At 39.3% G+C, this 15138-nt stretch overlaps 1 protein-coding gene across 1 annotated transcript in view; it reads right to left on the bottom strand.

Annotated features, from left to right (window-relative positions):
* Nucleotides 1-10143: 10143 nt before the first annotated feature.
* The window catches only part of si:dkey-178k16.1 (band 4.1-like protein 1), a 46119-nt gene continuing 41124 nt past the window's right edge, over nucleotides 10144-15138 (bottom strand). The window contains exons 20-23 of the mRNA XM_039016613.1: nucleotides 11945-12040; nucleotides 11721-11801; nucleotides 11446-11562; nucleotides 10144-10888 (exon numbers count right to left, since the gene is read on the bottom strand). Of these exons, the coding sequence (XP_038872541.1) occupies nucleotides 10883-10888; nucleotides 11446-11562; nucleotides 11721-11801; nucleotides 11945-12040 (300 nt within the window). The 3' untranslated portion in view covers nucleotides 10144-10882. The remainder of the gene's footprint in view (nucleotides 10889-11445; nucleotides 11563-11720; nucleotides 11802-11944; nucleotides 12041-15138) is intronic.

The following is a 15138-nucleotide window of genomic DNA, read 5'->3' as shown; positions in this document are numbered from 1 at the left end:
TCAATGTTATCAGATGTAAGTGTGAGGCCCTCTCTTACAAAGAATTGAAAACGTTTATGAACAAAAATGGACACTCCACCTCCCACTCGTGATGTTCTACAGTGGTGAACAGCATTATAAGGAGACATGTCATAAAGCACGGTTGTCTCTTCAGTCAACCATGTTTCTGAAAGGGCAACAATGGGAAATTCATGACTGAGAGAAGACAGATAATGAACAAGGTGGTCATGATTTTTAGGAAGACTGAACATTCAATCGAAAGGCAGAAAATAAGCTTGTCTTGGAATTAGATCGACTGCTTTACAGGTTGTTAAATTGCTTAACATTATAGTAATCACAAGTTGTAGACTTATTTCTGGTACATTTCAGGAAGTTTCAATCTGGATCAACGCAATCACTATATTTATCATTCACTTTATTAATATCTAATGGTTTGAAGACCATGTTATCAGGGTTGATATCCTGCCCAACTAAGAGAGATACACAGTTGAAATCATCCAGAGAGTGGAACGGAAACATAGAAGTGCATGCCTCATGTCCAATACAACCACACATTTGTGTTAGTTTTATCAATAGGCGTGCACTTCCTATGGAATGCGCATTGACACAGTCCACATAACGCCACTGAAGACTTCAGAGGGTTATGACATTTAGAGCAATGTGTGTTTTTTGGTCATGAGGTTAGGGGAAACACATGAACAAAGTAGAGCAAATATATGTGTGTATGTGTGTGTGCGTGTGTTAAATCAGTGGACTATAGCGGAGTTACTTGCCATAGACCTACGAGGAGAAGGGGGGGGGGGGGGGGGTGAAAGACCAGCTGATCATACTTTAGGTATACAATGTTGCCTTTTTTTAATTCTTCAATTAGTCATGGAAGCAGTTCCTTTCTTTTGAGGCGGTTACTGCCAAGAACTGTGTTAAATACTTAGGCTGTGAACTAGATAGGTTCCTGACAGGGGAGTGCATGGGTAATTGCCAAGGTTTACCAGAAAGTGACATCTCTGGCCAGAAAATCTCTGGCCACATTTCTAGATAAAAGAACCTTGAAAAACACTTGCAGCAGCGTTAGTGCAGCCTCACTTTGACTATGCGTGCCTGGCTCAGTAGAGGCCCTAAGTTCCATCAAGAACAAGCTACAGACAGGGTCATTCTGAATCTTAGCCCTTGGACTCGTGTTGGTCCTTCTCAGCTCAGTGAACTACAGTGGCAATCAGTTGATAAAAGGGTCATTCAGCTGAAGCTCAGATTGGCCCATAAAATTGTGTATGGTACAGTCCCCCAGTATCTAAAGAACTATCTCACTACTGTTATGGACTGTCATTCCTACGCCAAGAGAGGCAGTGCCACAGATTTTTGACCTGTCGATTCAAGAGCGGTACTGGCCAGAACATGTGTTTATCTAAGACAGTGGTAGAGTGGAAAAAATGCCACGTTGAGATAACCGTTTCTGCCAGTCTTTGGTTCAAACACTCCTGCAAAGCTTGGTTAATGTTGGGATAACTTCCTAACCAAGTGTAAAGCCACTCTGTGATAGTGGATTTGTTAGAGGTATATATTACCTTTTTTGGTAACACTTTACTGCACACCCAGCGTCATCACACGTTATGACACGGTCATAACCATGTCATAATATGTAATAACAGCTGACATAACTTGTCATAACCTGCTGTAATATGGTCATAACACTGTCATGAACCATATATTTAGACCTGTTGTGACATATATTGCGTTATTTTATGGCTGGTTATGACACCAACATAAGAGTGTCAAAACCCACAAAACCTACCACACAAGGCAAAACATTCCATTCCACCGTAGCCCACATGTCAGCAGTATGTTTATGTTATATATTATTTTTTTCATTTGTCCAAAGTAAATTATCATTGTAATTGTGCACACATTGATGTCAGACAATGCTCTGTTGCTGATGACTTGGATGAATGAAGGAGCAGAATTCAGGAGCAGGACAAGACACCCTCTTTTTGACTGATGACTGAGATAAGGGCATGTATGTTAAAGGCCTATCTGGCTTATACGATAATGATGGTCATAATGATTTCTTTACAGTGTCATGAAGTGTATTTTCTTAGTCCAAGTAAAGTGACACAGGATATGTTATTAAGTTATTTAAAATATGATGACACATATATGACTGTAAAGAATTAATTACAAGGAAATAACTCATTTGAATAAATGTGGGTTTTGACAATGTTATGTAGGTGTCATAACCAGACATAAAATAACGCAATATACAGTACCAGTCAAAAGTTTGGACACACCTACTCATTCAAGGGTTTTTCTTTATTTTTACTATTTCCTACATTGTAGAATAATAGTGAAGACATCAACACTATGAAATAACACATATGGAATCATGTAGGAATCCAAAAAAGTGTTAAACAAATCAAAATATATTTTATATTTGAGATTCTTCAAAGTAGCCACCTTTTGTCTTGATGACAGTTTTGCACACTCTTGGCATTCTCTCAACCAGCTTCACCTGGAATGCTTTTCCAACAGTCTTGAAGGAGAACCCACATATGCTGAGAACTTGTTGCCTGCTTTTTCTTCACTCTGCGGTCCAACTCAGGTGATTGTGGAGGCTAGGTCATCTGATACAGCACTCCATCACTCTCCTTGGTCAATTAGCCCTTACACAGCCTCGAGATGTGTTTTGGGTCATTGTACTGTTGAAAAACAAATGATAGTCCCACTAAGCTCAAACCAGATGGGATGGCGTATCGCTGCAGAATGTTGTGGTAGACATGCTGGTTAATGTGCCTTGAATTCTAAATAAATCGCTGACAGTTTCACCAGCAAAGCACCCCCACACCATCACACCTCATCCTCCATGCTTCACGGTGGGAACCACACACGCGAAGATCTTCCGTTCACCTACTCTGCGTCTCCCAACGACACAGTGGTTGGAACCAAAAATCTCAAATTTGGACTTATCAGATTTCCACCAATCTAATGTTCATTGCTCGTGTTACTTGGCCCAAGCAAGTCTCTTCTTATTATTGGTGTCCTTTAGTAGTGATTTTTACCACTTTTAAAAGGGGGAGATCCAACTATTTTAAATAATTATAGGCCAATCTCAAAGCTGTCACCCCTGGCGAAAATACTTAAAATCCTTGTTAGTGAACAGCTAAAATGTTTTTTATATACTAACTCTATTTTATCAATGTACGAATCGGGCTTCAGGAAGAAGCATAGTTACAGCAGTCATGAAGGTTTTATATGATATCACTGAAGCCCTTGACAAAAAACAGCACTGTGTCTCACTTTTTATTGATCTGTCTAAGGCTTTTGATACAGTTGATCATACTATACTGAGGCAGAGATTGTCGAGCACAGGTCTTTCGGAGCATGCAGATGCATGGTTTGCTAACTATCTGTCTGATAGAACTCAGCGCACTCAATTTGATGGGTTCATGTCTGTTAAATTGTCTGTATGTAATGGTGTGCCAGAGGGCTCTGTACTTGATCCCCTCTTATTCACTATTTATAGAAATAAATAAGACTAAAATTGTCTAAATGCTCAACTTCACTTGTATGCTGGTGATACTGTTATTTATTGTTGTGCCTCATCTCTCACAAAAGCTTTCCAGAACTTGCAAACTGCTTTTTATTCTGTTCAACATACCTTGTGTCAATTGAAGCTTATCCTCAAAACTAAACTAATGGTGTTTTCTAAAGCAAGAAATAGACCTCTGAACCTTTTTTACCTGCCAGGGCAATGAGATTGAGACTGTAACCTGATATAAATATCTTGGAATTTGAATTGATGGCTGCCTCTCTTTTAAATTGCGTTTTCAACAACTTACAAAAAAGTGGAAGCTTAAATTGGGATTTTATTTTAGGAATAAGGCCTGTTTTTCTTTTGAAGCCAGGAGGCTAGTATCAGCTACATTTATGCCTATACTAGACTATGTGAATATTTTATATATGAACGCTTCTGCTCAGTGTTTGAGATCAATTGACACCCTTTACCATGGAGCATTGAAATGTATTTTAAACTGCAAAATCCTTACGCACTACTGCACTTAATATACCAGGGTTGACTGGCCTTCTCTAGTCAATCGTAGGCTCCGACACTGGTATGCTTTTTATTTACAAAGCCATTTTGGATTTACTACCATTTTATTTGTACATTTTTATTGTTCAGAAATATGGTTGGTACTCTCTTCGTTTGCAGGACTTTATCCTGCTAACGATTCCAAATGTCCAAACTAAATTGGAAAAAGGGCTTTTATGTACTGTACTCCGCGCTATCGGCTTGGAACCCCTTACAAAATACTTTTAAACGTGAAGAACTTGTCCCGATTGGTGTTTTTAAATCATTGATGAAGGACTTTGAGGCTGATTCCCTGACCTGTCAATGTTTTTAATTTGCTGTTTTATGATTTTGTTATACTCTTGTGAATTCTATGTTTTTTTTACTAGATTACCTGTAGTTTTCATGTTGTCTGTCTGTAACTGTGTAATGACTTTGTGCTGCCTATCTTGGCCAGGACGCTCTTGAAAAATACATTTAAAATCTCAGCGCTTCCTGGTTAAATAAAGGTTAAATAAAAAAGTTTAAAATTATTTGCAGCAATTCGACCATGAAGGCCTGATTCACGTAGTATCCTCTGAACAGTTGATGTTGAGATGTGTCTGTTACTTGAACTCCGTGAAGCATTTATTTGGGCTCCAATACCTGAGGCTGGTAACTCTAATGAACTTATCCTCTGCAGCAGAGGTAACTCTGGGTCTTCCTTTCCTATGGTGGTCCTCATGAGAGCCAGTTCCATCATAGCGCTTGATGGTTTTTGCGACTGCACTTGAAGAAACTTTAAAAGTTCTTGAAATTTTCCAAATTGACTGACCTTCATGTCTTAAAGTAATGATGGACTGGCGTTTCTCTTTGCTTATTTGAGCTGTTCTTGACATAATATGGACGTGGTTTTTTACCGAATAGGGCGATCTTCTGTATACCACCCCTACCTTGTCACAACACAACTAATTGGCTCAAACACATTAAGAAGGAAAGAAATTCCACAAATTAACTTTTAACAAGGCACACCTGTTAATTGAAATGCATTCCAGGTGACTACGTCATGAAGCTGGTTGAGAGAATGCCAAGAGTGTGCAAAGCTGTCATCAAGGCAAAGTGTGGCTACTTTGAAGAATCTCAAATATAAAATATGTTTAGATTTGTTTAACACTTTTTTGGTTACTACATGATTCCATATGTGTTATTTCGTAGTTTTGATGTCTTCACTATTATTCTACAATGTAGAAAATAGTAAAAATAAAGAAAAACCCTTAAATGAGTAGGTGTGTCCAAACTTTTGACTGGTACTGTATATATAAAAAAATATATATTTATATGGGGGATTGGAAATGATGCAGACAATTACATTGATGGACACCACAATCTATCTGCAATATTAAAGCAAATTTACCCCCCCTCAACAACAAAAAATAATTAATAAATACAAAATCAACAACCAATTTGACAGAGCTTGAAGAACGTTTAAAAGAATGATGGGCAAATATTGTACAATCCAGGTGTGCAAAGCTCTTAAAGACTTATCCAGAAAGACTCACAGCTGTAATTGCTGCCAATGGTGATTCTAACGTGTATTCATTCAGGGGTGTGAATACTTATGTAAATAAGATATTTCTGTATTCCATTTTCAATAAATTTGCTAACATTTTTATTTATTTTTTCTCACTTTGCCATTATGGGGTTTTCACTTTGCCATTATGGGGTATTGTGTGTAGATGAGTGAGATATGAACGTGTTTTAATCCATTATGAATTCAGGCTGTAACACAACAAAATGTGGAATAAGTCATGGGGTATGAATACATTCTGAAGACACTTTATTGTAATACGTTAGCCTAATATCATCCACTCAGGAACAACCACACGAATGTGACAGAGGAAAGAAATGTAAACTAATGATGTCATGGAATGATGAAAAATGTAAGGAAACCAACACTAAAGTGACAGTTATAAATGTATGTGGGTATAAGTGACAGTAGCTACCGAAAGTGGCTAATATTCAACATGGCACAGTGAAACGTCCAGGCATATAATTAAAATAGTTAGAAAATCAGAAATCAACTCGGTAGGTTTGGCGCTGTATTATCATTCGCGCATGGCTACAGAAGTACAGTATATAGCTCGGGTCTCCAAATTTCATCCCTGCAAGGTATAAGGCCAGCATTTTATAAACTTCACTGTGGAAAAGGTGATATGTTGATATGCATCAGTTTGCTGCCATATATCTGGTTTCACATTTGACTCCAGCGATCATCAGGTAAAATAGATCTAAAACAATTGTCACTGCAGTGGTCACTACTTGATCTTAAGTTAGTGCTCAATGCAAACAAAACGCATGTTTTTTTTTCTAGGTCCCATTACACAGATTTAAATGAATTCGTAATGAATAGTTCCTTCCTACAAATATCTTGGTATCTGGCTTGATGACAAACTGTCATTTAAAAAACATTTCACTGAGCTGGTGAAGAAGTTGAAGTTCAAGGTTGGTTTATTTTACAGAAACAAAGCGTGTTTGACTTTTGTTAATAGGAAGGAAATTGTCCAGGCCACTTTTATGTCAATCAACCAATCAATCAATCAAATGTATTTATAAAGCCATTTTTACATCAGCAGATGTCACAAAGTGCTGTACAGAAACCCAGCATAAACCCCAAACCCCAAACATGTCTATCTTAGATTTTGGGGATATTATCTATATGCATGAAGCAGCATCTACACTTAAACCACTAGATGCTGTTTTCCATTGTGCCCTTAGGTTTATTACTGGTGATGGTTATAGAATTCCGCATTGTGTTTTGTATTTAAAAAAATGTTTGGTTGGGCCTCTTTGTATGTATAGAGAGAGTAACATTTTCTCATGTTTATCTACAAAGCACTCATGCAGAAACTTCCGATTTATCTATCGTTAATTCAATTTAGACTTACAAATGAAAAACCCGGTCTCAGACTTGGATAACACAGTGACCCCTTCGGTCTCCACAGAGTTGGGTAAAGCTGCTCTCTGAAATGAGATGTTCTGGTCCCCCTTTGTCAGTTCAGAGTAGTGATCGGAGACTTCTATGTTGATAAATGTGTCTGTCAAGATCAGAATCTGTAGACACACCTCTGCCACGCCTTCATTTCGTTGATCTCCACCTCAAACGAATAGCGGGTGAATAGCATGCTCTCCTCAAGCTTAAGTTCAAGGTCAGAATACCCTTGGATAGAAAAGTGCATAAAAAGGGAAAAGTGCATAAAAAGGGAATTACGTTCCATTTATGCGGGCTTAATTAACTCGGTTCAGAATTCCCCCCTTAGAGCATAGATTGTATATATAAAGAGTTAGAGATGTCCAATGACAGTCAAAATGTTCAAAATACGAAGCAACAATAGAACAAATGGCACTTGACAGTGACAGTAGAACTATAACCATTAAGCCATATTTTAATCAATTTGAGGATAGTGATGATTATGCTTGACTGAGTATTGTCCTTCTGTAATTTTATTCCCAATTGCAATTCTCTTAAGGGCCACAAGATGGCAATGCAGGATACCAAACAAACTAAATGTAACCGCCTAACGTCTCAAGCCCTTTACTGGTTTCCACAACATGATCTCATGAAAATTGCAGAGACAATGAAAATAGCATTGAGACATTTATTTATTTACGTATGTATGTTTTCCATTTAGACTGAACGCAAATACAGCAAACACAAACCACCAAGCACTAGGGGGATGTAGAACAAACAGGTTGAGGTGAATTGAAGGGTGGAAGAGGAAGAGTGGGGTGGACAGTGCCTCATGTGAGCCTATGGAATCAGCCAGTTAGTTCTGTCCTATTGGGGCCTGTGATTGTTTGTAATCTTTCTGCTCTTCAATATATTTTTGTTCCAATTCGTATTATTCCTACCACTGAAACAGTGTATCATAGCTAATCTATAGTATTACCCAGTTCTTCTATAGGACCTTAAGAAGGTTATGACAACACCGCATGGAGAGTGGACGGCTGAAATGTCAGTAGATCACACAGGTAGGCTAAATAATTACTTCCATGGTTTCCAGTGGCAGTGACTCCAACAGTAAGACACCCATCATCAGTATAACAAGTGCATTAGTACTTACACGTAGTCTGTAGTCTTAACATTGCACATTTGTGAATCCTCTATTACAAAATGTGCACAACCTCATACCACTCTTCCAGTATATTTGTAACTAAATGCACACATAGAAGTATTCATGTTCATACATACATACAATATGCCTCCCACCCTTCAAAACAGCACATCGGATATACAGAGCAACTTCTTTCTCAATGTCTATACTGTACAGCAAGTAATCATTTTCAAAGGTGTGTGTCCAGTATAGAAAAAAAAACACATTTCTAACCATATCGTTGCTGCCTATCACTGCAAGCAAGTGCCTTAACATCAATCCAGTGTCATTTGACCAGATAATATGAAATAAAATATACAAAATAACTGTTAGGGACTCTGTTTCACAGAGACTGAACTTTACAGCAGTTAAGACAAAGTCCGAAGGATCTTCTCCATTACTTCAGGGTGAAGTGAGAGTGGAGTAATTATGCCAAGCACGGTAACAAAGCCATGGGAACACGGTGGCAGAACTCAGCTTTTAGATTCAACTCCATCTTGGAACGTTTTGGTAGTGCTTTTTATATGCATAAGAGTTCACAGTTCTCTTTTAAATAGATTGATAATGGATTACAATAGCGAGGTGGCTACAAAGAGACAGTTATTGCAAGTCTCACAAGCAGTTAAGATTGACCGCTGTAATAAACAATATCATATACTGTAGGAGATGAGAGCAGAGCGGCACACCAAAAATGAATCTGGTTCTCCTCAGTAATATTGTCAAAGTTAGTCCACACAGGGAACAATGCATAGTATTTATTCAACAGTTTGTTCCAGCATAGTTTTTGTTGATTTTTCAGACTGACTGACTGACTGACGAATGTATATGCAGCAGTTGAATATAGCTTTAGAGTTATTATCCAGAGAGTATACAGATTTGGCCACGTATACAGATTTGGCCAGGCAGGGCTATGGAGGCCTTGCTAGGTGTTCTGGAACAGGTTTACCGCCTGTCTATCTGTCGAAGATGATGGAGTTTGGCCTTAAACGTGTCACACTATGAATCCAGGCTTTGTCTGTGAAGGTACAGAAAAAGGAATCACACACTTAATAATCATTTTTAGGGAAGGCAAGAAACCCGCCGGCTCACATTCACCACCACTCTTATAAATACAAATGTTGAACTCATACACCATAACTTAAAAACAAAAGTAAAAAAAAAAAAAAAAATCAAACATATCCTCACACTTCATAAAATGAGATACTGTAAAACATTATATTAAAACTGCTCATTTGACCAGACTATAGCTTTGTCTCAAATGACACCTTTTCCCCTGTAGAGTGTACTAGTTTTGACCAAAGTAGTGCACCACATGGGGAAATGGGTGTGATTTGACTTTTGCCCTACGTGACCAGCATTTGCGACTGAAAGTATAACAGCATGATAACTGAAGGAGAACAGGATGAGGAGAGGAGCACAGAAGGGGGTGTGGAAGGATTCTGTTTGTTATAATCCAGAGAACGAGCGTCAGAGCCTGGAGTAGTAATGCACCCTGAATGCCAAGCGGAGTCCCAACTCATAGTCTCTTGATGTTGTAGAAGTGTCTGTCCACGTATTTCTTCAGTTGACTCTCCTATCAGTATAGGCCCATCAGCTTTGTTTGACATGCAGTGTCTACACGTTGCAGAAGTATATTCCACAGAATCCTCCTTGAGCACTTCCTGTGGACGTCAGTTCAACGACAGCTCTGTATCGTATCGTTCATTCCCTCGACTACTTAGAATCATGCATGTGAGTATGAGATGCTAAATCAACATTTTTTTTTAATTTTCAGAAGATAAGCAAACACTGGACTTTAAATTAGATTGTTCTACTGTTAAAAATGTTTAAAAAGCTAGTAAGACAGCTGTTGACTATATGTGTCACGCTGGTGACAACAAGCATTAAAGGCTGACCCTCACTACTGGCCCCTGCAGAGCACCCCTCCCCCCAAACCCCTTCCTCACACTCCACTCACCCAGTCCCCATGCTTCATGCATGATGTCAGCACAGAGCAGGCATCTCCACGGTGACCATATATGACAGCAATTTGTGGGGGTGGGCTATTGAGTTCCTTAAAAATAAATTACCAGTACTTACAGGTAAGTCAATGTGTTCTGGGGAAAGGTCGATCAGATTATTTTGTGGATTACATCGTGATCGCTAATAATTTAATTGAACTATGCTGATCGGGGGGTGATGAACCATTAACATGCCATTATGTTTGTACTGTACATACAGAGTCTGTCTGGGGATGTAAAATACCAGAACCATTATACTGATCTCTCACAGATCCCAGAGCTAAACAGCCCTATTCACGACCAAATACAGGTGTAAGATCTTCATTACACGCACAGACACACACACACAATTAAGATCCTACATCTGTAGCCCTATTCTTTACAAACACATGAGTCAGACCTCATGGGGGTCTACTGTACAAACACTGGGCATTTTCTAGGGCATTTTCCAGAGGAAGAGTGGTTGGTGGGTGAGGGTGGGTCAGAGGCGGCGTCACAGTCGGTTCTGGCTAAAGGGACAGGAGAGGAGGCGTATGGTGTTGTAGAGGAGACTGAAATTATTTCAAGGAGAGCTGTCTATTGTATTGTAGTATACACTGTGGGTAGGTTACTGTAGTCCTCTTGCAACAGTGGAGTGGGAGTCAGGGGGTTGATGGGCTCCTGTCCCCACTCCCAGGAACCACCATGAGTTATCAGGACTGAAACAGAGAGAGAACACACACACAGCTCTGTGAAACAGACACTGGGATAAGCAAGGTGGTTTAAATGCAAGTTGATGTTTGTCGTCATGAATCTTTCCCTGGAGGCAGAACTGAGCGATTTCCACTAGATGGGCCAGCTGCAAAGTCAAAATTGCCTATATAGTAAAAATATTGGTCTAAATTTAAGGTTAGGGTACGGCATTAGGGTTAGCAGTGTGGTTAAGGTTATGGTTAGGTTTAAATCTGATTTTATTTATTTTTGACTTCGTGGCTTTGCCAGTTAGTGACCACTCCGCAGAGTTGCTTGCAGTGCAAGAATCATGACAATAGATTGCAACCTGCATTTTAAACAACATGATTGACTTCCATGTCCAACATACTGTACGCGTGAGCTATGTCATATTTAAAGCCACCTATAGCCTGTATAGCATACATTCACAAATAAATGCATACGCGCACACACACACAAACACACTGTCTATCACTATCTCCCTACTTATCGAGGCAATACTATGGTGTCTTGACAGTGATGTTTACATAGCAGCTCCACATACCTCCGATTTTCTATGTTGCTCCTCAGTGGGAGACTCTGTTTCCCTGACAACCACTGCTTTTGTCACCAGCATGTCGGGGTGTTGCTGCTTGGCCTCCTGTATCGCCATGGCAAGGGCCTGTGTGATAAAGGTCACTGTTCCCATTAAATGGACACTATTCATTTGCACTCAATCTACAATATTAGTGTCTTTGAGTGTCCATGAGATGCCATACAAATTACATGCATTTCTACAGTACTTCTAACTTAGTAATGGCTGTGACTGTTGTTCCTCACCTGATGTTGGTCCACGTCATCATCTCCTGTGATGATAATCCTTTTCTCAATCCTGGTCTCGGAGTAGCCACCTTTCACTGTCTGAAACACAACACACACAGTCAACATCAATCTACAGATCAGATAATAATTGTGGCCTTTCATAGCTCTATAGTGTATATTAAGTGAAGAGGAAGTGTCAAGACCTTTTTTTAAAAGCTCGCAGAGGAGACACGAGGGGTTACCTTGGTAACTTGAGTTGTGGTTGCTGAGGTGACATTGTCGGCGGTGACAGTCAGCGGGGACACTACGGCCTCTCTCCCCAGGGTGCCCGCCTTCACCTGCAGCACGGTCATTAGGAGAAAGAAGGGTCACTTACATTATCAGCACAGCTGCTACAAACACACGCACACAAACAAACACAACCAGTGGTTAAATTGAGCTGGAGCTACCCGGAGCAAGGGTCAAAGAGAGCCAGATGGAGCCTAGCTCCAGCACCTTATGGGTCCAACAAGGATTTTTTATTTAATTTATTAGAACCCCCATTAGCCGACACGTAACGAAAGATATATAACAGACAAAAGACTTTACAATTTAAATACATGTAATAAACATTAACATGAAGTGTGTGTGTGTGTGTGCACATCTATCAGTTAGTACATACACACAACAAGTACTGTAGGTCACATGGACGTTTTGCCGTGAGGTGTTGCTTTATTTGTACTTAGTCAAAAAAGAAGTCCAACAGTTTGCATAGAGCAGGCAGCAAGCTGATAGGCTGCTTTACCACTCTTGGATAGCGGAATGACTTTAGCTTCCCTCCAGGCCTGAGGACAAAGATTTTCCTCTAGACTCCAATTAAAGATATGTCATGACGTGGCCCTATTTGGGTATAGCGAGTACCATACCCTTCTCTCTCTCTGTCTCTCTCCCTCCTACACCCAGGTTCTGTTATCTCAGTTCGTAAATTCCTGGAGGAGACTCTCTCCTCATGGCCAGGCAGTATAGAGAGAGTTCCACAGTAGAACAAAGGAACTTCTTCTACATCATAGAACTTGAGAACTGAACAATATCCATGTTTTGGAGAATGTGTAAACGGTCGGTGGAGTAGCCAACTACGACCCGGTCCATTTTGTTTCATGTTGTGACCTCATGAAAGACAATACAGCCACATTACCATAACTCTGTTTATGCAGGAGCCTCCGTTATGTGGTTTGCGTCTAATTATTGTATAAAATGAATGAGTAAAGATTAAACTATTTGTGAAATTATGTAAGGTGATGTTGAACCGTTAATGTGAGAGAATTGTATTCCCTTCAAAGTTTAACTAAGTCATTGGCCCGCCCCCGTGAGCACAGACTGGCGGGCGCATGAGACAGCCCTTTTCTACTGTTAGGAATAAAACCCCCACCTGAAGAAATCCTCTTCAGACCATGCGTACCTCGGTCAGCTGAGGGAGCGAAGGTTGAGTAGAGACCACAAAAACCTCAGTATAAGCTAAGGTTGTAAGGGTTGTTGAAACTCTGAGACTATCGATTCCGACAGAATAAGAGCAAATCTTCTATACTGTTTACTAGTCTAAAGCTAGAAATTATGTTGACCTGAAATGCGAAGACCGACAACCGCCGCAACATCTATTCTACAAGAACATTTCTGAATGTTACTCTGAAGTATCCAGGCTAACCACAATAGACTTCATGGAAGCAGAGAGACGATCAGATGAACTTTCCAACAGAAAGACGGACGATTCCAACAGAGATCACAACGACACACTGAGCGTAAATATATATTGATTGAAGTTATTCCCGAATGAGTGAGCGTTCATGTGCAGAGGATTAGCATTTCAATTAATATAATTATCACCTGTGTAGTGACTCTTTCCCGCCCTTCTCAGTCCACACCCACTTCCCTTTGTCTAGCAAGCCGTCATATCGGCTTAGCCCACTAGGGAACCTCCCCTATCATTTCCTTGTAATCATATCTACTGTTTCTTTGTTTACATTTACATGATTAGTTTAATCACGTAATAATAATTACAGAGAATTGATTTGATAAAATAACAGTCTTCAATTTAATGATGCCAAAGACACGACAGATATGACAGATAGGAGTGGCTATAGAGTCAGCTACCATCCTCAGTAGCTTTCTATCTACGTTGTTAATGCCAGGATGTTTGTCATTATTGATCAATGACAATAATTTTTCCACCTCTCACACACTAACTTTACAAAAATATAAAATTCAAACTTGCAATGCTTTTCTTTCATTATTAGTTTTTTTTATGCATGAGTGCGCTCACTGTTCGTTGTTGTCATTTCCTGCCTAAGTTTGCTCACTTTGTCAATTAAGTAATCATTAAAATAACTGCCAACATCAAATAGTTTTGTGATGAATAAGCCATCTGATTCGATGAAAGACGGAGTTGAAATTGTATTTCTGCCCATAAATGTATTTGAAAGTACTCCAAAGTTTTTTTTATATCATTGATCATGGCTTCATAATACAGTTTCTTATTTTTTGTTGTTGTGTTTAGTCACATTATTTCTCAATTTGCAGTAAGTCAGCAAGTAAGATGTGCAGGCAGACTTATTAGCTACTCCTTTGCCCCATCTCTTTCAACCAGACATTTCTTAAATTCCTCATCAATCCATGGAGCCTTAATAATTCTAACACTCAATTTCTTAACAGGTGCATGTTAATCAATAATTGGAAGAAGCAATTTCATAAATTCATCAACTGCACCATCTGGATGCAGATCAGACCCACACATATTTTTATCATCATCCACATAAGAGTCACAGCAATCTTTTGTATGATCTCTTATACACTATTTTAGGCCCAGCTTTTAGAAGTTTGGCATTCCTGGATATAGCCACTATATTGTGATCACTGCATCCAATGGGTACGGATACAGCTTTAGAACAAAGTTCTATACATGTGGGTGATCTTGTTTCTGTAGTTTTTGTAAACACCCTGGTAGGTTTTTTAATAACCTGAACCAGATTACAGGCACTGGTTACAGTAAGAAGCTTCCTCTAGAGAGGACAGGTTGATGAAAACCAGTCAACATTCAGGTCCCCAGAAAATAGACCTCTCGGTTTACATCACATACACCATCAAGCATTTTACACATATTATTTAGATACTGACTGTTGGTACTTTGTGGCCTATAGCAACACCCCAAAAGAAAAGGCTTTAGATGTGCCAGATGAACCTGCAACCACAACACTTGACATAAGATCTTCTCTAAGCACATACAGCAACACCTCCCTATTTGCATCCCTGTCTCTTCTATATATGTTATGTCCTTGTATAGCTACTGCTGTATCATCAAATTAATGATCTGATGTTAGCGAGTTATTGATTTCATTAACCTTATTTCTAAGGCTACATATTGGACTAGGATAAAAAGTAGAATAAAAGTACTAACCCTCCCCTA

This window comes from Salvelinus namaycush, chromosome 20, assembly GCF_016432855.1.
Source record: "Salvelinus namaycush isolate Seneca chromosome 20, SaNama_1.0, whole genome shotgun sequence".
In the NCBI taxonomy this organism is placed as follows: Eukaryota; Metazoa; Chordata; class Actinopteri; order Salmoniformes; family Salmonidae; genus Salvelinus; species Salvelinus namaycush.
Note: the sequence above shows the minus strand (reverse complement) of the source record. Positions and strands in the feature narration are given on the sequence as shown.